This window comes from Triplophysa rosa, linkage group LG11 (genome assembly GCF_024868665.1).
Source record: "Triplophysa rosa linkage group LG11, Trosa_1v2, whole genome shotgun sequence".
In the NCBI taxonomy this organism is placed as follows: Eukaryota; Metazoa; Chordata; class Actinopteri; order Cypriniformes; family Nemacheilidae; genus Triplophysa; species Triplophysa rosa.
Genome location: NC_079900.1, coordinates 19,711,682 through 19,734,634, shown reverse-complemented (window position 1 = coordinate 19,734,634; position 22,953 = coordinate 19,711,682). Strand labels below are relative to the sequence as shown.

At 40.6% G+C, this 22,953-nt stretch overlaps 1 protein-coding gene and 1 long non-coding RNA gene across 4 annotated transcripts in view; one reads left to right on the top strand and one right to left on the bottom strand.

Moving 5' to 3' along the window:
- LOC130562076 (uncharacterized) overlaps positions 1-22,953 on the top strand; it is a 167,673-nt gene that overhangs the window by 92,995 nt on the left and 51,725 nt on the right. The window lies entirely within an intron of this gene.
- olfm2a (olfactomedin 2a) overlaps positions 1-22,953 on the bottom strand; it is an 84,409-nt gene that overhangs the window by 12,478 nt on the left and 48,978 nt on the right. For both annotated transcript variants that reach the window (XM_057346880.1, XM_057346879.1), the window contains exons 2-4: positions 13,893-14,042; positions 4,829-4,984; positions 3,236-3,455 (exon numbers count right to left, since the gene is read on the bottom strand). In XM_057346880.1, the coding sequence (XP_057202863.1) occupies positions 3,236-3,455; positions 4,829-4,984; positions 13,893-14,042 (526 nt within the window). The remainder of the gene's footprint in view (positions 1-3,235; positions 3,456-4,828; positions 4,985-13,892; positions 14,043-22,953) is intronic.

Below are 22,953 nucleotides of genomic sequence, written 5' to 3'. Positions count from 1 at the left end.
CTGTTTTGATGCTAACTGCCTCCCACCATCATAGATCTTTCGCTTGAGGATGCTCCAAAGGTTCTCAATAGGGTTGAGGTCAGGGGAGGATGGTGGCCACACCATGAGTTTCTCTCCTTTTATGCCCATAGCAGCCAATGACACAGAGGTATTCTTTGCAGCATGAGATGGTGCATTGTCATGCATGAAGATGATTTTGCTACGGAAGGCATGGTTCTTCTTTTTGTACCATGGAAGAAAGTGCTCAGTCAGAAACTCTACATACCTTGCAGAGTTCATTTTCACACCTTCAGGGACCCTAAAGGGGCCCACCAGCTGTCTCCCCATGATTCCAGCCCAAAACATGACTCCGCCACCTCCTTGCTGACGTCGCAGCCTTGTTGGGACATGGTGGCCATCCACCAACCATCCACTACTCCATCCATCTGGACCATCCAGGGTTGCACGGCACTCATCAGTAAACAAGACTGTTTGAAAATTAGTCTTCATGTATGTGTGGGCCCACTGCAACCGTTTCTGCTTGTGAGCATTGGTTAGGGGTGGCCGAATAGTAGGTTTATGCACAACTGCAAGCATCTGGAGGATCCTACACCTTGAGGTTTTCGGGACTCCCGAGGCACCAGCAGCTTCAAATACCTGTTTGCTGCTTTGCAATGGCATTTTTGCAGCTGCTCTCTTAATCCGATGAATTTGTCTGGAAGAAACCTTCCTCATTCTGCCTTTATCTGCACGAACCCTTCTGTGCTCTGAATCAGCCACAAATCTCTTCACAGTACGATGATCTCGCTTAAGTTTTCGTGAAATATCTAATGTTTTCATACCTTGTCCAAGACATTGCACTATTTGACGCTTTTCGGCAGCAGACAGATCCTTTTTCTTTCCCATATTGCTTGAAACCTGTGGCCTGCTTAATAATGTGGAACGTCCTTCTTAAGTAGTTTTCCTTTAATTGGGCTCACCTGGCAAACTACTTATCACAGGTGTCTGAGATTGATTTCAGTGATCCAAAGAGCACTGAGACACAATACCATCCATAAGTTTAATTGAACAATATAAAATTAAATGTTTACGACACTTAAATCCAATTTGCATAATAATTTGGAACGCAGTGTACAGTCCGAAATGTTCGTATGCGTTTTTTCGTATTTGGCGCTCGTTTGTACGGTGTCTCTGAATTGTTAAAAAAGGCCTCTCAAAATGCTTGCTAAGTTGCTACGGATGCGAAAAACTCAGTCCGATTTTTTTTTATGACGGACGAAAATATCGGAGGCAGTGTGTAAATGTGATTGACACAACGTGAGGTCGTATTTATTTTTTAACGTGCGGAAATTTCGAATGCAAATTTCGGACTCAATGTGCAATGGGCTTTAGGGTCAATCGCATAGTAAATTGTAAATGGTGTACATTAAATTGTTAATTAAGATTTGCTTCAAAACTTTCATTTAACCGAATGCTACCACTATGCTATGCACCTTAATAAAATCTATAAACAACAAAATGTAAGCTTTGTCTTGCTTCTCTTTAGGCGATCAAATATAATGCTGTCATGCGTTTTTTTAACACTTTACAATAAGGTTGTATTTGTTATCATTAGTTAATACATGAACAAACAATTAACAATATTTACAGCATTTATTACTCTTAGTTCATGTTAATTTGAATATTTACTTATACATTATTAAAACCAAATGTTTAGGGATGTAACGATTCACTCAGCTCACGATGCGATGCGAGTCACGATTCTGATCTCACGATGTGATTTATTCACGATTTACTCACGATTTATTTTTACAAAATGAGTTGAAACAAATTAGAAATGAACAACTTCCCTTGCATTATTTCTTAAATGCTTCACGTTTCTTTGTATAATAAAATAATGTTTTATTTCAAATAACAAATCTAAACTGCAATTTTATAACAAATTAATAATAGAAAAAGTCTCTTTAATATAAACAAACTAATACTGTCTGAGCTTTTCTTGGATTTTTTGCATTTGAGAAATATCAGCATGTCCACGTTTAGATTTGCAGTGAAAATAGTGCCCCCTGCTGTTCAAAAAATGTATTGAGATTCAGTTCACACCTCAACCGATTTGAATCTTCACTTATTATAACAGATTTTCAACCGGCTCACGGTGAATCGTTACATCCCTACAAATGTTGTAACTGTTAACATTAGTTACTGCACCATGAACTAACATGAACTACTGTATTGACTAGAGATGCACTGATACTAATTTCCTCCACCGATAGCTGATTATGAAAGCAATAGTTCACCCAAAAATAAACATTCTGTCATTTACACACTCTCGAGTTCCAAATCTGTTTAAATGTTTTTGTTGTGATGAACACAGAGAAAGATATTTGTAAGAATGCTTGTAACCAAACAGTTCTTTGACCCCACTGACTACCATAATAGGAAAAATGACTATGGAAGTCAAAAGTGCTGCAGAACTGTTTGCTGTCCTACATTCTCAAAATGTCGTCTTTTGTGTTCAACAGAACAAAGAAATTTATAAAGCTATTTTTCCTACTGTAGTAGTCAATGGGGTCCAAGAACGGTTTGATTATAAGCATTCTTCCAAATATCTTTCTTTGTGTTCATCAGAAGAAAGAAACTTATACAGATTTGGAACAACTCCAGGGTGAGTAAATGATGGTCCTTTAAGAGTGAGACCTGCCGATCCCGATTCTAAAGATTAAATGAATATTGCATATCTTTCTAAATGTTATTCATTCATATAATGACTATTTAATATTGAACATCAAACTGATGATGTTTCTTAACATTTTCTATTTACACAGCACAAATTCATAGCATTTTCCTGTCCTGTTCTAATTGACAGGATATATCGACCCTGACGTGTGAAAAAATACTTTCAATCGATCGGTGCATCTCTAGTTTTGACATTAACGCTAACAAAAATGTTGCAACATGCTGAAAAACTATAATTCTCATTGTTTGCTCATGCTAATGCATTTACTAATTTATACAACCTTATTGTATAGTGTTACCTTTTTTTGCAAGGTCCATGGACATAAATATTTCAGTTATATATTTAAGAGTTATATTTAAGTTGCCAATGCTAACAGCCAATGCTGATATTTGAAAACAACCAAATGTCCACCTATTTTCAAGCCTTCTCAACATATCAGTAAACCAGTAATGTGTTTTTACTGGAAACTGAACCCATGATCTTTACACACCGTCACACTCGAAAAATGAAAACTCTTACCAAGTTTCTGCATGCAGGAGTGAAGGCGAGTCTCCAGCAGCAGCACTCTCTGTCTGAGCTCTTCATAGTCATAGGCTCCCATTTCCTCCTGAATGGCCATGAGCACCAGGGACAGATTCCTCACCTCCTCCCTCAGCCGCAGGATCATTCTCGCATCCGTCTTGTACTGCTCCAGCACCGGCAGCAGGGGGAGCAGCTGAGAAACCTTGTCCTTCAGCTCCTGAGGCGGCAAGTGGGACAAGGTGGTATGGGAAGAAAAGAAAGAACAGAGTTAATCTTCCGTCCAAAAGGGTTTCCTAAATGAGAAGTAAACACACCGAATAGCTAACGTGCTAATGCGTTTCATCTCCAGTAGCCAGACCGTCCTGCATCCAACTCGCGTAACCGATCTCTCTCGCTGCGCTCCCATACATCTTCACATTGGAACTACATCTCATGTCTAGCTGGTGCCTAACTGATTATTGATTAAAGCGCATCTGCTACTGCTCACAATCTATTGCCCATCCAGAGTGGCGACCCATCAGACAACTGTCACATCTCCACTTCGCTGTGAATAGAAGCTGAAGCTCACATCTCAGCTCACCCAGGGCAATCCGTTACGACGGCCAGTAGGGGTGTCAGGCCAGGCGTGGGCTGAGGTATATCAATGGGGGGGTCCGAACAGCAGGTGTATCCATAAAGCATGCACACCGCAGGAGGGGCTGTTTCCTCCTTGTTAAGGTTTATCATAAATCTGGTGATGGAGCTGCTCTCAGCCCCGCGGCGCCACATCATAAATCTCATTTTCCTGTTCCGAGACACAAAAATTTGGTCTCGTTAATCTCCCGCCCTGCCACGGGCGACTTTGAGCTCTCCGCATTCATCAGCAGCCTCAGCGCAATAAAGCCTGGCTTTGAGACTCCCGCTCTTTGAAATGGTGCTTTTAACATTGGGGCATCTCACGAATTTTTCACAGCGCCAGCAGAGAAAAGAAGAAAAAGGATTAGGTGCTTTGAAATTGTATCGATAGATGAAGAACGATTTCTGGAACATTTCGGAATCATTTTCTATGCAACATTTGGGAGGATGAATCAGACCGCAGACATGCAGGGAGGATGATTGGTAAGTATACAGAATGAGAGCGATACCTCCAGAGATGAAGAGCATCTGCGGCTTCCCTTTTTTCTGCTTGGCAGACGACTACATGTTACTAATCTCAAAGCACACTTTGCTATTAAGTGCTCTACGTATGGGCGGTGACTGCTTCAACTGGAACGTCTCAGACGTATGGCTGTAAAAAAACATGGCGTCCTATTCGAGAGATAAATAGCTCCAATAATCCAAGGTCTGTACATTAGCCTCCGGGAGAGCAGTTGTGTAGCTAAAAAGAACAGAAAGCAGAACCTTTTGTACACAGTCATTACTGAAGCAACAGCATCCTTGCCCTGGGGTCCCGGGTATAAATAATGTAAGAGCGTTCGAATTCGCTCAGAGGATCTTTGGTACGTCCAAATTAGACACTAAAATCAGAGGTGAGCGTCTTTTGTAAAAGGTCAAACCTCGTACGCCTGTTGCTTTGAGGCAGTTCTTTATAGTTAAGCTGTTCTTCTGTACCTGAAAGCTCTTGGGGTTGATGGTGCGTGGATTTTCCGAGGCCGTCTTCAGTCTGCCGTCCACTGTTTTCATGAGGTTCTCCGTATCTCGTACATACTGCAGGTCTCTGTACGTCCTGAGATCTAGCACCTCCATGGATTGCGTTATATTCTGAACCTGTAAAAATAAAGTCAGACTCAATCAGGGCATGTTTTCTGAGGGCATGACAATGTGGCACTTTCAATTTGTTGTGGTTCAAATCAGCGTTCCTACATGTTCAGACCTCCTGCCGAGCATCTCGCCCACATGGACGCACGAGCGATTGAAGCGTGACTATTGAGCGAAACGCATACACCTAGCCAGCTCCTACATACTCCCACATATTCCCAGAGGCCCCACACACGCACATTTACACACTTTCCCTTCTGTTGGAAGAGGACACGGTCTATATGCTGGTATTCTGCTCACGTCCATGTTTAGACTGATACACATGAGGGGTCGTGTCTAATGAGCTGATCTGCATAGCTGTCAGACTGGATCGTCACGCTTAGTTTGTGGATGTTTGAATGCGGGCAAGGGTTAGGTGGGATCACGAATTCACTGAGCATTCGGTTATTTGTTTGTCATGCATGTCGCTAACAAGTTCACAGGAGAGCGTGGGTGGTGGTAGTTTCATTCTGAACGCATCTCGCTCATAGAGGGATAGAGATTGACCCAGGTGTTCTCATTAGTCTAGGTGTTATTAGGTAAGAGCATTTGTACTTCACCATTGTTGGAATGGCCCACATACATTTCTAAATGGTTGTCTTGTTCTTTAGTGAGTCTCTGGATGCAGATGTTTAGATCTTAACAGCCTTTATGGTAGAATTTGAAAAGGGATAGTTTACCCAATAATGAAAATTCTGTCATTATTTATTCACCCTCATGTTCCAAACCTGTAAAAAAGTTTGTTATTCTGCTGAACACAAAGATGTTTGTAACCAACGGTTCTGGGGCACCACTGACTACCATAGTAGGAAAAGAATGGTAGTCAATAGTGTCCCAAAGCTATCTGTTTTTTTCACATTCAGAATACCTTCATTTGTGTTTAACAGAACAAAAAGAACAAAACGGTTCGGAACAAGGGGGAGTAAACGATTTTTGGTGAACTTTCCCTTTACGTTTGTGTCTGGTGAAAGAGGTTGAGGTAAAGGTCAGGGCTCAACGCTAAGGATTTCTTCTACTGGCCTGGTTGAGCCAGTGGTTCAAAAACTTAACGAACAATAAAAAAGGTCTAGTTATTGATTCCTTGTTTTTTAAACTAAAAATAGTCAAAGATGAGTTAACAGTCAACAATATAATAAAAACAAATAATCAAATTACAAACAATAACCCAAATAAAGGCAATAAAACAAACATACATAATAAAATAAACAGTACATTTTTGGTGTTTCAGGTTGGTCTGTCAGTAGTTTTCAGATCAGCAGTGTTGTATATAGGGCTGACAATTAATTGTCTAATAAATCATTGCGATTATGGCGATTAATTGTCTGTTTTAGGGCTTTGACGATTATGACGATTAATTGTCTGTTTTTGAGCTTTGTCATTTAATTCTCATACATTTTTGATTCAGCGATTGAAAGACCATATTGTTCTGAATACAAGACTATGTTTTTTTATTGGAAATACATCGGAAAAAATTGGGTCGTCATATATTTAAGGTTTAGGCTTTTACCTGTCAATAATACAACCGCCAAATACTTGTAAATGAAGTAAATTGATCAGGAGTGAATTGAAGCCACCATTAAAATGCTATCAGTCATAGAAAAGCTTCTAGTCTGTTTTTTCTCACTTGCAAGACTACAGTAAAATTTTACTTGTGTGTTAATGCAATTTTGGTAGACTAGTTTTCACACTGAGATTTGCTTAAATAATATTAAATTGTACTGCAGGTAATTTGTATATGTTTTAGTTTTTTTTAAAGTGATTGTGTTGTGGTGGTACATTTTACAAGTATTACCATGCTTTAGTAACAATATATACACTAAAATATGCAATATGCAGATACACTACAGCTCCCCCTAGTGTCTTCTATAGAGATGTGCAATAATTGCGATGATCTGAAACCATCGCGATGAGGTCAAACAATCGCGATGAGACGATTATTTAATAATCGTGACAGCCCTAGTTGTATAGTACTTAAAGCGGCAACGAGTAACTTTTTGACCTTAAAATAATGTCTCTAAAATTATTTTAGTGGTAGGACAACTTTTAACTGGACGAATTTTACTGCCGTTACTACCTAAGCAGCCTCCTATCGGCTGAAATTGCACTTGTAACTTTGGTATTCGGGCCGGTACAAGCCCCGCCTATCCCCTGCTTTACGGCATGCCTCATGTTTTACTCGTAGCCTGGGAGAAGTTGGCCAACAGCAGAGCTAACAGTAAGACGAAACTATCCAGAACATCACCATGGCAGAGCCAGCCAAAAAACCAAAGAGGGTTTGTCAGAGGAAGCAAAGAAAAGAAAGCGAGAGAGTGATCGGACACGAGGCCGGTCACTAGGGATGTAACGATTCACCGTGAGCCGGTTGAAAATCGATTATAATGTGTGACGATTCAAATCGGTTGAGGTGCGAACTGAATCGCAATACATTTTTTGAACAGCAGGGGCCGCCATGTTCACTGCAAACCTAAACGTGGACATGCTGATATTTCTTAAATGCAAAAAAATCCAAGAAAAGCTCAGACAGTATTAGTTTGTTTATATTAAAGAGACTTTTTCTATTATTAATTTGTTATAAAATTGCAGTTTAGTTTTGTTATTTGAAATAAAACAATTTTATTGTACAAAGAAACGTGAAGCATTTAAGAAATAATGCAAGGGAAGTTGTTCATTTCTAATTTGTTTCAACTCATTTTGTAAAAATAAACCGTGAGTAAATCGTGAATAAATCGCATCGTGAGATCAGAATCGTGAATCGCATCGCATTGTGAGCTGAGTGAAGTAACATCCCTACCGGTCACGAATCAATATCGGACGGGCTTACACTTGGTGGCGCGAGCAGCAAGAGGCAACGGGTTGCAAAATGGATGCAGACCTAGCGGTCCTGTTCCTGGATTTGTAAGTGTTATTTGTGACTAGGGCTGTCACGATTATGAAATTTGACTGACGATTAATTGTCTAATAAATCATTGCGATTATGACGATTAATTGTCTGTTTTAGGGCTTTGGCGTTTATGACGATTAATTGTCTGTTTTTGAGCTTTGACATTTAATTCTCATAGATTTTTGATTCAGCGATTGAAACGACCATATTGTTCTGAATACAAGACTATGTTTTTTTATTGGAAATACATTGGAAAAAATTGGGTCATCATATATTTAAGGTTTAGGCTTTTACCTGTCAATAATACAACCACCAAATACTTGTAAATTAAGTAAATTGATCAGGAGTGAATTGAAGCCACCATTAAAATGCTATCAGTCATAGAAAAGCTTCTAGTCTGTTTTTTTCTCACTTGCAAGACTACAATAAAAGTTTACTTCTATGTTAATGAAATTTTGGTAGACTGGTTTTCACACTGAGATTTGCTTAAATAATATTAAATTGTACTGCAGGTAAGTGATTGTGTTGTGGTGGTACATTTTACAAGTATTACCATGCTTTAGTAACCATATATACACTAAAATATGCAATATGCAGATGCACTACAGCTCTCCCTAGTGTCTTCTATAGAGATGTGCAATAATTGCGATGATCTGAAACCATCGCGATGAGGTCAAACAATCGCGATGAGACGATTATTTAATAATCGTGACAGCCCTATTGTAAATTTTTTGTTACTGTCCTGTACTTTTGAACGTATTTGTTATTAGTCTGTGTCATTGGCGCAACACCGGTTCGCACTTTATAAGCGTAAGGTAGCTGAGAGATAATATATGGTTGCCGGTGTCGATAGCTATCATGTTGTCGTGTCTCGTCATGAATGTGTGTAGTGCTTGTAAATAAAGACTAAACAACCACACTAAACGTGTTGTGGTAAAAAGTAGCAGATTATTTTGTTCAGACCAGTAAACCACGTGAATGTTGAACAGTTCAGTGGTTGATTAGGCTAATGTTGTTGTTATATACACTCACCTAAAGGATTATTAGGAACACCATACTAATACGGTGTTTGACCCCCTTTCGCCTTCAGAACTGCCTTAATTCTACGTGGCATTGATTCAACAAGGTGCTGAAAGCATTCTTTAGAAATGTTGGCCCATATTGATAGGATAGCATCTTGCAGTTGATGGAGATTTGTGGGATGCACATCCAGGGCACGAAGCTCCCGTTCCACCACATCCCAAAGATGTTCTATCGGGTTGAGATCTGGTGACTGTGGGGGCCATTCTAGTACAGTGAACTCATTGTCATGTTCAAGAAACCAATTTGAAATGATTCGAGCTTTGTGACATGGTGCATTATCCTGCTGGAAGTAGCCATTAGAGGATGGGTACATGGTGGTCATAAAGGGATGGACATGGTCAGAAACAATGCTCAGGTAGGCCGTGGCATTTAAACGATGCCCAATTGGCACTAAGGGGCCTAAAGTGTGCCAAGAAAACATCCCCCACACCATTACACCACCACCACCAGCCTGCACAGTGGTAACAAGGCATGATGGATCCATGTTCTCATTCTGTTTACGCCAAATTCTGACTCTACCATTTGAATGTCTCAACAGAAATCGAGACTCATCAGACCAGGCAACATTTTTCCAGTCTTCAACTGTCCAATTTTGGTGAGCTCGTGCAAATTGTAGCCTCTTTTTCCTATTTGTAGTGGAGATGAGTGGTACCCGGTGGGGTCTTCTGCTGTTGTAGCCCATCTGCCTCAAGGTTGTGCGTGTTGTGGCTTCACAAATGCTTTGCTGCATACCTCGGTTGTAACGAGTGGTTATTTCAGTCAAAGTTGCTCTTCTATCAGCTTGAATCAGTCGGCCCATTCTCCTCTGACCTCTAGCATCAACAAGGCATTTTCGCCCACAGGACTGCCGCATACTGGATGTTTTTCCCTTTTCACACCATTCTTTGTAAACCCTAGAAATGGTTGTGCGTGAAAATCCCAGTAACTGAGCAGATTGTGAAATACTCAGACCGGCCCGTCTGGCACCAACAACCATGCCACGCTCAAAATTGCTTAAATCACCTTTCTTTCCCATTCTGACATTCAGTTTGGAGTTCAGGAGATTGTCTTGACCAGGACCACACCCCTAAATGCATTGAAGCAACTGCCATGTGATTGCTTGATTAGATAATTGCATTAATGAGAAATTGAACAGGTGTTCCTAATAATCCTTTAGGTGAGTGTATATGTACATGCTATGCGCTGTTTTCATACCGAGTTGACTGTAGTTATTACATATATTACACAAAACACAACGCCTGGTCGCAATTGTGTTTAGTGACTTCCGATATAATAACAAAAGAAAAGTACTATAGGTTACAAAACACATTCAAGTCCATGCGTTGAGTTTTGGGTAAATACAAATGTTCCATGTAGCTAGCACGCTCTGTGCTAACTTCTAACAATCAGCTGCTACCCCCGAGTCTACTTTGAGGTTGTAGTATAGAAGAACATATGGTAACACGGACTACTTTACCTGATCGGTGGACATAGTTTGAACGATGTATCTGGGTCTGTCGGCTTAGTAAACAAACTCACGTGTATTGAGCTGCCAGCGGGAAATCTTTGCGACAGTTTTTACGACACTGCATACAGACAATTCTGCTAAACAACCACGTGGGGCAACGGTAAGCAAAAGTTACTCGTTGCCGCTTTAAAGCCACACTATTGAACTTTTGCTCACGGCTCCCCCATGTGGTTGATAAGCACAATTGTCTGTTACCAGTGTGGTAAATAATGTTGCCATATAAGCGTCTCCTTGGGCAGTGCAATACATGTGAATTTGTTTACTAAACTGATGAAACCGGCGAATGCAGAAACGTTTGGAAACCATTTTCCAACTCTTCCGCAGGCAGGGGATGGGCGGGGCTTTGTGTACCGACCCGAACACAGAACTTACAGAGTGTGCTTGTAGCCACTATGAGGCTGCTCAGGTAGCAGGGGGAGTAGAATTTGTCCGGTTAAGAGTTGTTCTACCACTGAAATCATTTTAGAGACATTATTTTAATGTCGAAGAAACTACAAAGTGTTGCTTTAAATGTTTTCACTTTCAAGTACAGTACATTTTTAAATATCTGTATGTTTTTCAGTGTTGTTACTTTGAAACAAATACTTCACTACATTCTAAAGCATTTATCACACTTTTTACTCATATATTTTACTCCACTACATTTCATATATATGTTTTAACAATGTACTTAGTAATGTATTAAAGGTAGAAAAAACATGTAAAATTTATTTATGAAATGTAGTCGAGTAAAATACATGATATATGCTTTAAAATTCAGCGCAGTATTTTTTTCCAAAATAAAACGTAAAGTAGTCTCAAAAAGTACAGATACTTGATGTACTTGAGTAAACCTAAAAATACTTAAAGGGGTCATATGGCTTGAACACGTGTTTTTCTGTGTCTTTGGTGTGTTATAAGTTGCCCATGCATGTATTAGACACGTAAAATGGCACAAATGAAAGTGTGGGGACAAAAGATGCATTCTATCTTAAAGCGAATGCTCACCCAGACCTGCCTGAAACGCCTCGTGTAACCACACCCCCACAAATCTACGTCAGTTCGTGGTATGATTTGACTAAGACCACCCAAATGTATACGCAAGTAAGGTGGGCGTACCTGTCAGTACAATTGCTTTATAACCTGATGTTATAAATATGGTAAGAGGTGTTACATTTCCCTCACAAGCTTGCAGTATTCGACCAATCACTACGCACTGGTTAACTGGCCAATCATATAGCACACCTCGCTTTTCAGAGCGATGAAATTTGTAAAAAATCTGTGCGTTTCAGAGAGGCGGGGCAAAGAGGAGATACAAACACGCACGGTATGTGGAAAATACAGCGTTTTTGAACCTTAAATCGTGTATACACATTGCATCACATCTAAAACAAACCATAATATTTGTTTTAGCCGTGTCATATCACCCCTTTAAGTACTATACCACACTGCAGATCAGTTAGAACCAGTGAGTCATTTTTTGTCTTTGTCCTTTATTGTACATTAAACAGTTTTATAAACAGCATGTTTATTATACTGCTGTCCCTTTAAGAGCTAATGCACGAATCTAACATCTTACATAATGGACTGCATTTACAAGGATACTTGCTATTTTGTGCGGATATGTCCGTTAAAGCGTAAGACAACGTTAAAGAGAACTTAGTTTGTGGAAGAGGTTTTGGGACAGTTTGTGAAAGAGAAGGTTGATTGTGAGCTCGGTACAAAGGAGTTACGTCTCATTGATTCACTCTGACTGAAGCATACGTTCAGCATCTCAAATTTGCGTTCTTCAGCTGTTCTACAAACAGTTTCAATGTCAGTCTATTCCTGTCTCTTCTTCACGGTCTCCATTAACTGTCCTCATTAGCGAGTCAAACAGCTGCTTTGCATTGTTGTGTGATTCCAGCTCTTTTTAAATCAACAAGCGTGATATCAATGGGCTGCTGTCCACAAAACCACAGAGGGGCCGATGAGGTAGAAGACTGAAGGATTAAAGAAGAGGAAAAGGAAACTGGCTGAGATCCTCCTGATAGTCTTTCCATGCCAATATTCTGATAGAACTGTGAAGTCAATATCCAACCGTCTCTCACTGTAGTGAAACATCTTCCTCACTTCTTGATATAGCTTTATACTTCCATTTACCTCTTGTCTCACACTTGTACCTCCATTATTTTTGTTTGTTTGTGCAGCTTCATCATTCTAATTGAATATAACGTGTGCTCAACTTCAAGACCAAGTTATCGCGTGTAACCAAAATAACAATTCTAACATTTTTAGTTGGTGTCAGCTATTTTTAAGCTACTTTAACAAAAGAGGCGCTTTCCAAGAGGTGCTTTTTCATTTGCCGAATTGGAAAGTCTGATTCATTTGAGTGAATTGGTTTATCTGCTAAATAGCCTCTGCGAACACGATCTGCGAAAACACATTTTTAGCAGGTTGCTTTACTTCCTGAACAAGTGCGCACCCGGGTTTGTGTTGCTTCATATTCACGAAAACCGCGCCACAGTTTGAATGCATCCACGCTCAGACCACCTCCTTCAGGTAGTCTCGGGTTCGGTACCTCGGTGCGCACCCGAGTTCGCTTGACAAGCTTTCAAATGTGTGATTTTTCTTGCAAACCGTGCCGCATTCCAAACTAAATTGCAAGTGTGAAAGTCACCTTATTGAGCAGGGCTCATTCCTTCCTCTCCTCTTTCCTTGTTTATCTTTCTTTCCTTCACACCGGGTCAGTATGGGGTGCATCGAGTTTAATGTTACATTTACATAATCTCTCCTCCTCAAGACCCCGCTCAAGTCTGCAGACCCCCCTCTTCCTCCCGCAGCTGCATAGATGATGCTATCTGTTGCCATATTAAACAGGGTCTCTGTGTGCAGACCTCTGTCTTTTAATAAGGCGGTGTGCATTGAGTGCTCCATTTCCAGATTTAGTAAGTATTGTTATTTTTAAATGTCTTAAGTCGGCCTATTCTTAGTCTAATGGGTACAAAAACATTCTCTAATTTCACGTATTTAGGACACATCTTTGAGGCGGTTGTTTGCATCATGTGCTTTCACAAACTTTCTATAATGAGGGACAGAATTATGTAATGTTTAGAGCTGTACGTGTAATGTCTGTGCAACATCCACGAAACAATATTTGAAGAGTTTGGTTCCAAAATGAGATAACTCCGTTTTTTGTTGTGCATTCCAATTACTATCAATCAAACTGCCGTTGGTTCGTTTTCATTTAAGCCATAATAACAAAAAAATACAGCTAACAAACACAATAAAACACAATAAAAACATAACATAATAAAAAACATGATTTTTGAAAAAATGAAAAAGGCGTTATCTCATTTTGGAACCAAACTCTTCATTTGTTTGGGATTTGCTTAGAAACACTGTACAAGCGTGTGTCTCATTTGTGATGCGTGAAGGACGGCTGTCACCTTTTCCATAAGTTGACGGAGCTGTCGACTGCGTGGGTCTCGATTACACATGTTCTGTGCTGGAGCCACAACAGTGCAAAGGCATTTCCCATCTGCGTCCTGTGCCGAGCTGTAGATCTGCCAGCCCTCCTCCGGGCTCGGGTACAGTGCCTGCACAGAGGAAGAGATGGAGGGATGAGAAAAGAGAGCTGGAGATGCACTGACAGAGCAAAAAAATGAGCAAGATGGAATGTGGCATTTGTTGAGGAGAGGAGGTTTTGATCAGCTTAGACAGTTGGAGGAAATAGAGCCACTTCGGATCGATAAAGCGGCTTTTTCAGTGGGGGTGGAGTTGTGTGATGGATGTCTCGTTTATTAATCAGAATCAATGTTCAGGCTCGCGCACAAACACACACACAGACCTTTGAAGCTAATGTTAGCGGAATGGATTTTGTACTGAAATAATGGTATTTGCTGGACCGTACTCCAAGAACTGACCCTCATTGAAACCCGTTGACATGATTAGATTTGATGCAAAACCTTCTTTGGACAATTTATGAGCATTTATTATCAATATTTGTGAGGACATTTAAAAAATGTGGCACTCATAAGTATATCCAAATCCGTTTTGCTTCTCATACTGTAAGTATATCCAAATCCGTTTTGCTTTTCATTGTGAGGACTCTATTTTTTATACAGAGCTAATGATATTGTGTTTTCCCCTTTGTTTTGTTTTTGTTTATTATTTTTAATACAGCATTTAATTTTTTGGGGGGCAGCCCCATTTCCTACACTGATATAAACGTCAGTATTCAAGAGAAGACCAAAGACTAGAAGTCAGAACGTAAAATAACCATTGACAATGTCATTAAAGACAGATAGCATTTACTAGAAAGGGGAGTGGCAATAAAATGTCTCCTTCTGCTCTAACCTTCCCTTCTTTACTCTCTTTCCCTCCTTCTGTCTGTTACTCTCTTCCATCAGATTAAATGAGCGAGTGGACGGGGAGACTATGTGATTGGAGAGTAAAGCAGTGGCTGCCCATGAGCTCACTGTCACATCATGCCAATCCCTGCTACTCTCTCTCTCTCTCTCTCTCTCTCTCTCTCTCTCTCTCTCTCTCTCTCTCTCTCTCTCTCTCTCTCTCTCCCTCCCTCCCNCTCTCTCTCTCTCTCTCTCTCTCTCTCTCTCTCTCTCTCTCTCTCTCTCTCTCTCTCTCTCTCTCTCTCTCTCTCTCTCTCTCTCTCTCTCCTTCACGCTTTCCTTCCTCCAGATCGCTTCTCTTCTTCTGATGTGTGTTCCTCGCCTCCCCATCATTCTCATCTGGACCACTAGCTGTGTCTTTTGCTCTGGTTGTCCCTGGACAATCTCTCCCAGCCACTCAATTTAGTCGAGATTACTGCGATTCCACTCAATAAGGCTTTATTAGCCTGGCAAAATGTAATTTCGCAAAGTCTAAAGGAGTCGATTAGTAAATTTAGATACAGAGGCAGGTTCCAGAAATGTAGATGAATACAATAATACATTGATAAAATACTGATTATTACACTCGAGATTCATTTAGTTGGCTCCAATTTACTTTTATTCTACTTTATCATGTGGAAGCACATTATTGTGTTTTTGTGGAATAAACATCTTATTGTATGATTTTTTTTTTTAATTTTGGGAAACAGGAAAGCCATATTTCATTCTGTTTATCTTGTAATGGCAGTGGCTCAGTGCTTTTCGCTCCCTTGGCAACCGACTCCTATCAAGACCTCTCATCTCTTGGGTCTTGTCTTTTGTTCAAATCTTTGTCTTGTTTAAAGTCACATGCATGTTTTTGATCTCGCTGAAGACGTGGTGACATGTTTGTTTTGGAGCTGCAATTTATTTGAACTGTGTAATGATGCTTGTGTTTTCAGTTTTTTCAGTTTGGGACTGGAGTCACAGGCGACAATTGATTTATCTTCCTTCGTCTGTTTCGATCATTTATTCTCTCCTCTCCATTTACTTTCTTGGTTTCCTTCCGTTCATCCCTTTTAGTTCTATTCCAGAATACAGTAAGCTTCCCTAATAGATTATAATTGAAATGCTTATTGGTAACTGATTTGGAGCGCTCTACATAGACAGCAACTCAGATCACTGTACAAATGGTGCCTACATGCAGCACATAATGGACGGGGCTCATAATTTATTGAAATAAAAATGACAATGTGATACTCTAATAAGAAAAAAATGACATAGCACACATTGAGCAGAAATAGCATGCTTTTAATAGTCCTTAGTGAGTAATTTAACCCAAATCACCGCATATAGCAAGTAAGGAGATCGTGCAGACTTTTGGAACTTGTCATTCTCTGCACTGAAAGCAAGCGTGCGTGTCAGGAGGACGGAGAAAGAGTGCACAGGAAAAAAGGTAAAAGGGACTTTTTGACTGTTTAAATGGTAAGATCCTCCTTTACATGCGGTAAATAAAGTCACTTTATTGGTAGTTCATTGGTAATGAACGTGCTGTATTCCCGTTTGATAAAAATAATTCATTATTATCGAGTAGTTTTAAAAATAGTTTTGAGGCGAGATCTGGTCTTAGTAAGTGGCACAGCATTGTAACGTGATGTTTAAAGGAGACATCAGATGAAAACCCCACTTCTTCTGTGTTTAAGTGCTATAATCGGGTCCCTGGTGCATCTAGCAACCCAGAAAACGTGAAAAATAAGAACCCAGTAAGTTTGTTTTGGTATGCCTTTCCCAGCAAGCATGTGAGAAATCGAGCCGTTCAGATTTCGCTCCGATTGTGACGTCCAAAGCGGATTTTATTATAATGTTACCGCCCCTTAATCTACACAGTTCCACCCACCGCGCTCCGCCATTGTTGTTTTCACAAGCGACAGCGGTGTACGTGACGCCATGGCTAAAGTTCGTGGACAACATGCAATGTAGTCGCTGCACAGAGTCCAAACCTAGGAAGAGACAGGAGTGGATTTATTTTATTTTTAGTGGAAATCCATCAGAAACCGTAAGTAAAAACCTGCTTGTTTGCACGAATCACTTCAAACCGGAGTGCTTTATCATAGTTGTTTTCGACGAGGCAAGAAGGGTTTTGTTTACACACCCAGTGGGTGTTTTTAAGCAAAATATGTTCCAGACATTTCATGAAGACCCTAATAAATCATACCAACTTGTTGAAAGTGCTTGTCTGAGGAGACCTTTAAGGAAAATGTCCATTAATTTTACTATTTGTGGCTTGTGCTTTGAAAATATGTTCCCCTGCATTTCAGACATTTTGCCTAAACACATATTTTGCACATTGTGGGCCCTATTTTCACGATCTAAGCGCATGGTTTAAAGCGCACGGCGCAGGTGCACTCAGGGCGTGTCCGAAACCACTTTTGCTAATTTAACGACGGGAAAACTGTCGGCGCGCCCGGGCGCATGGTCTAAACGGGTTGTCCCGATTCTCTTAATGAGTAATGGGTGTTTTGTGGGCCAAACATGCAGTAAACCAATCAGAGTCTCATCTCTCATTCCCCAGTTGCGCTCGCGCCATGGCGGATTCGCTATTTACACAGCGGAATTCGGAAGAGCAGACACTTCTCCAGAAAGGAAACGCATCTGCTCGTGCGAGAAGTTAAAGCGCGCAAGCAAACCGTCTACAGGACAAGCCAGATTTTTATCTTTGTGTCCACAATAATAATATTTTACATTGTAATCCATTTATTTGTAATATTTGGTATTATTGTGTGCTGCTGCGCATCCCTTTGTGTGTAATAAGCAGAATGTACGAGCGCTGTGCACCCGCCAATAGGCACATATTCCTAATGCCTCTTTAAATAACTAAAAAAAGATTGCGCCATTGACTTTAGACCAGGTTTGAGTTGGTCTATGGTGCAGTCTATTTTCAGTTCCTCAAAATGCGCCAACAATGCGCCTGAGAACACCTCTTTTTTAGACCAACACGCCCATGGGTGCACAAATGAGCGCAAATGCATTTGCTATTTAAACAACGCGGTGCAGGATGGTAAAATGAGAACTGCGTCTGGCGGAAACTAGCAAATCACTTGCGCTGCGCCTTGCGCCGGGTGTACAATAGGGCCCTGTGACTTTAATCTGTCTTATTTGGTGTTTTATTTTTATTTTGTTTTTATTTGAATTAATATATAGGTATATTCGGTTCTAAGCAAAAACTGTCAATTAATGTTTGATTGTTTTTTGGTGCATCGATGTTGTGCTGCACCCTTGTTAACCGCCTGTTGTCGTCCCCCCCACACACACGCATGCGATTCGACTATCAGTCGACTATAGGCATGACGTGACAATTCTGATTCGACTATGTAAATCCTTAGTCGAAGACACCCCTATACATTTGATTATGTAGTATGTGCAATCCCTGGGATCGAATCCATGACCTTGGCGTTGCTAGCGCCATGCTCTAACCACTGAGCTACAGGAAAGTTCTTTTAAAAATGAACACAACTGCCGTTCGTGACCCAGTCGATTGGGACACACAATTTCCTGCAACTCACGCCAGTGAAGGTGCTTGCTGAGCCTAAAGGCATGAGAGACAGAGACACATAAGACCGCTCACACTCGACACACACACTCCCATCGGGGATTCATACTCAAATTTGATAAGGTTGGTCATTAGCCTCTTTCCTTCTGTTCAACTCCCGCTTGTACAGAACATATTCATTTGCATAAGAATGCCCCATTCTGTTATAAAGGGCCTTTGTGAGTGCCGCGCTATTTTCCTGCCCGCTCTGGCATTCAGCACCTGTCAGGTCTAGCAAGTCCTGTGTTGCATTAGTGCTGTTTTTGTGGGCTTTGTGTCATTGGCACACACAAACCGCTCGGTCAGGATGGATGGAATTTTTCCAAACATGTTACAGGTGAGCCAAAACAGAAATCCTGCCTGACCCGTGTGATCGGTACGGACACGTCTGGTTTCAAGATGGCACGTGCTGGCGGTCCGCTCCGCTGACTGCTCAGACCTGATCCAAGACCAGCCCGAACGTAAGAAATATTATTTTATTTTCTCACTTGCTTGACTCTTCAATCCGTGCTGAGTGTATTACCGCAGTAACCTTCATCAACAGTCTCAGTCCCATCTTGGTGGACCTGCGGCTTGGTGTCTGAGAATGTCACAAGTGGTTAGCGTCGAAGTGCGACTCAATCTATACGCCAATCTGCTGCCCGCAGTCTCTCATGCGGATAAAACTGTCGCATCAATCATCCTCGCGGTACATGCACTTCACATGTTAAACATTGGCACGTGCGCCTATCCGATGGGTGGGAGATATGAGCCGAGGGGGCGACCGTGAGCTGCGCTTTCACATAACTACGCTTTCTGTTCATTAATGTTGCATAAATGTTGGGTTTTAATTTAAGAACTGATTAGAATCACCCCTGGAATCATTACCACCCACCAATTCATTCTGCCGTAATTTCCGCTCATCTACCGCTAATGGCAGAGCGGAGAACAGGGGGCACACACACAAACACACACACGCGCACACACACACACACACACACACACACACACACACACACACACACACACACACACGGTGCACATTACCCACACGTGTCTATGTCAAATTCAGTGACCGTATGTGGGTGTATGTTACAGAACAGGCCAGTTATTTATGAACACACGGCCGGTTAAAATGAAGCAGTGTTTAATAAGTGATGGTTGAGCTGTCGTCCGTGAAAGCCAGCCTGATTATGTGCATGTGTTTTTTTATTTGCCGTTAACACCCTCCAAAGAAACAAATAATTCTGCTTAAATCACAACAGTGAGTCGATATATTAATGCACAGCTTATTTGTAATCGTTTAAGAATGGAGGGTCCACAAGGTGCTATGTGGATCGCAATAAGCAGTTAACATAATGGCTTCAATTGACAAATGATCACCTACTGTGGCACTTAGAAAACAAAGTTTCCTAACCAGGTGAAACTTTTGTTTTGTTCTTCAGTATAAATATCTAAAACTTTTGGAATCATGATACATTTACTTGAATCAAAATGACTTGAGATAATATGTCTCATTTTCTTAAAAAAAGTTCAGTTATGCTTTATCCATAAAAATTCTCTCAGTGAAAAAATGTGAACTTAAACAACACAGCCCATCCTTAACTGAACACATCTCTTTTAAGTAAAACACATCCTGAAAAGTGAAGCCAAAGCAATTTGATTGCCCCCTGGTGGCTGGCTAGTATAGGTCATAAACTCTCCATGTAAACGAATGGAGAACCAGGGGCGGTTCTAGGTTGAGTGAATATCCGAGGCTTAGCCCAGAGACATCCAATTGTCAGAATACACATACGTGTGAAAAACGCAAGCCGAACTGCTTTCTCGTTTTTTCAAAACGCTCGGGAGCTTGTGCTGTTGTGGCTTGGCTTAACGAAGTGCTCAGCAATGTAAAGAGGATCTGTCATATCGCTGATATATTACTGCAAAAATCCTCCTTTTCCTATACAGTGCTATACGACTGATAATTAGTCTGCCGATCCTAGCTCACTGAAAGAGTAAATAGATCATGGAAAACAAGAGCCGCAACATTTAAAATAATGAACTTGCACATGCAAAAGACGCGAAAATGAACGGCCCCTAAGTGATCCGTACAGGGCAGGGTAATGAGAACAGTTTTACTGACAGCATTTGGGGCTTCAGTCCCCTTTAACCACCCCTAGCGCCGCTCCTGATGTACGCCAAACCAATTACACTTCAAATACATTTTTGCCAAAGATGGTGTTATTTTGGTATTATTCTGAGATGAGCATGAAATTTTGATCTTGACCATTAATTTCACTATGATTTCAATTTTTGACATGGCCTTACTCAGTCAATATTAAAGATATCAATATTATGTTGTCACTGAATGTTCTTTAAATTATGTAGGATGATTTTATGTAGAAAACAGTAAATCACCAAAAAATAGGCCCTTTAGGTGGGTTTTCACAGACTGGGTCACACTTTTGCAGTGCATACATTTTTTGCTGTCAAATCTCAAATCTCATTGGTGCAACGTATATAAAGACCAGACACATTCTTATTTTCTGTAGTTAAAATTTTTCAAAGTGCACAGAAAGATTACTTGTTACTCAAATGATTATGCTGTGCCAGGTTAGCACACGGTGTGAGAACCAAAATTGTTGTTGAGCTCAAAGCTATTACAAAGATAACAGTAGCATCTATAAACAGGGGCTGATGGGAGATCCGGAAATCAATGGAGCCCAGCTCGCTGAATAGAGAATGACATCATGGGCTAAATGGGGCCGCAGAAGAATAATTGGCGTAAATACATGTCCCACAGGTCCACACTTACTCAACACATACAGATGTCAAATTAAAGGCACAAATACGAACACACAGAAAGCAAGAGACCAAAGGCAGAAGCCAGTGTGAGTGCAGTAGATAACAAGAATCTGCAGACAGTATGTGTACGTGAGAGAGAGATCGACAGTTATGAGTGAAAACAGAGAGCTGCAGAGGGGGAAGATGCCGAGGTCTAATTTCTGACTCCAAGTGGCAGTTTCTTACTCAGCCGAATGGCTGCCAAAGCCTGACACCAGCTCCATTACATCCCACCGTGAACCCCACACACTCTCACACACCGCTCGACCTTTAACAGCCTCGATCCCGCAGTCTGATCTTCATCCCCGGCCCAACTGGAGACCGTCACATGCTCCCTCCCGAAGAGAAACGGCCCGGGTATCGACGTCCAATTGAGAAAACGGAAAGTGATCAATAGGCAGCTCAACGGTACTGAGAAGAGAAAGTCAGGGTCACATCCCCTCTCTCACAGACACCATCACTGCTCGTGCACACTATTAATACACAACGGAAGGGATTAACCAACTACAGTCTCTCACGCGGTCCCCGAGGAATCTACTGGATTGAACCCAGGGCGGGTTTCATTAGACCGATCCTTGAGCCCAACGCTAAACTGGACATAAATTAGATCGTAAATCTGTTGGCTCCATTTCATGGACGTGTGACAGAAAGTCTATTACAACTTTCATATAAAGAGCGTGGGAGGCGGCCACAAGTTACCACAGTAACAAGGAGATTGAAAACTGCCCTATTTTTCTCCTTGGATGTCCTTTGGTGAGTGTTCATTTTCTCGACCCGGTGCTTCCACTCTTGCATTGTTTCTTTCGCTCTCTTTCGTTTTCATCAACATAAGGCTTTCTGTCAGCTTTGTGATTACATGATATTACCCTGAAGCTCATCAATGGCATCTGTCTCCGCTCGAAACGCAAATGTGAGCTTCTGCCATGTGCCCGAGAACTGCTTCTGTCATAACATCATTCCATAATACTCAGAAACGGCACTAATGTTTCAGAATCGACGCAAACACACAGATGCTGATGGAAATTATCATTAAAATCTTCCGAACGTCGTAGCAAATGAGCGTAGTTACATGAACGACAATATGCAATAAAAATCATCTCATTCTGTATTGCCATTGAACCTAGTAAAACACAAAATCGGAATGCCACAGGAACCATACAAATCTATAAAGAAAATCTATATGTTGGTAGTATTTTGCTTAAATAGTTTATGGCCCTTTTGCAATTAAAAAGCCCTTACAAAACAAAAATATAGAGTAATATATTGGAAAATATAATGTCAACTGTACATATTTTTTAGAACCAAGGACTTTCAATATACTGTATAAGAAACAGCATGTATTCTCATATATAATATTCCTTATGTATTATTTAATATATTATAATATGTTGACACCGTATTATTCCATATTATTCTACATTTCCAAATATATTCAATCATTTTATATTTTGACAGTGAGTATAAAGGAAAATGGGCATACCCAGGTAAAAAGTGCACACTTTATTATATTAGCACACTTATTAAGAAATAGTACACTATTTAAGTCCACTTAAAGTGCTCTATTGTCACACATTAATTTTGTACTTGGACATAAAAAAAACATTTTTAGTATATTATTCATGGTGTCTCAAAATAGCATAGTGGAGTCCTAAAACAATTTTTTGTATATTAAGTACAAAGTTAGTATGTGGAAATAGAGCACTTCAAGTACATTTAAAGCAACAGTTCACCCAAAAATGAAAATTC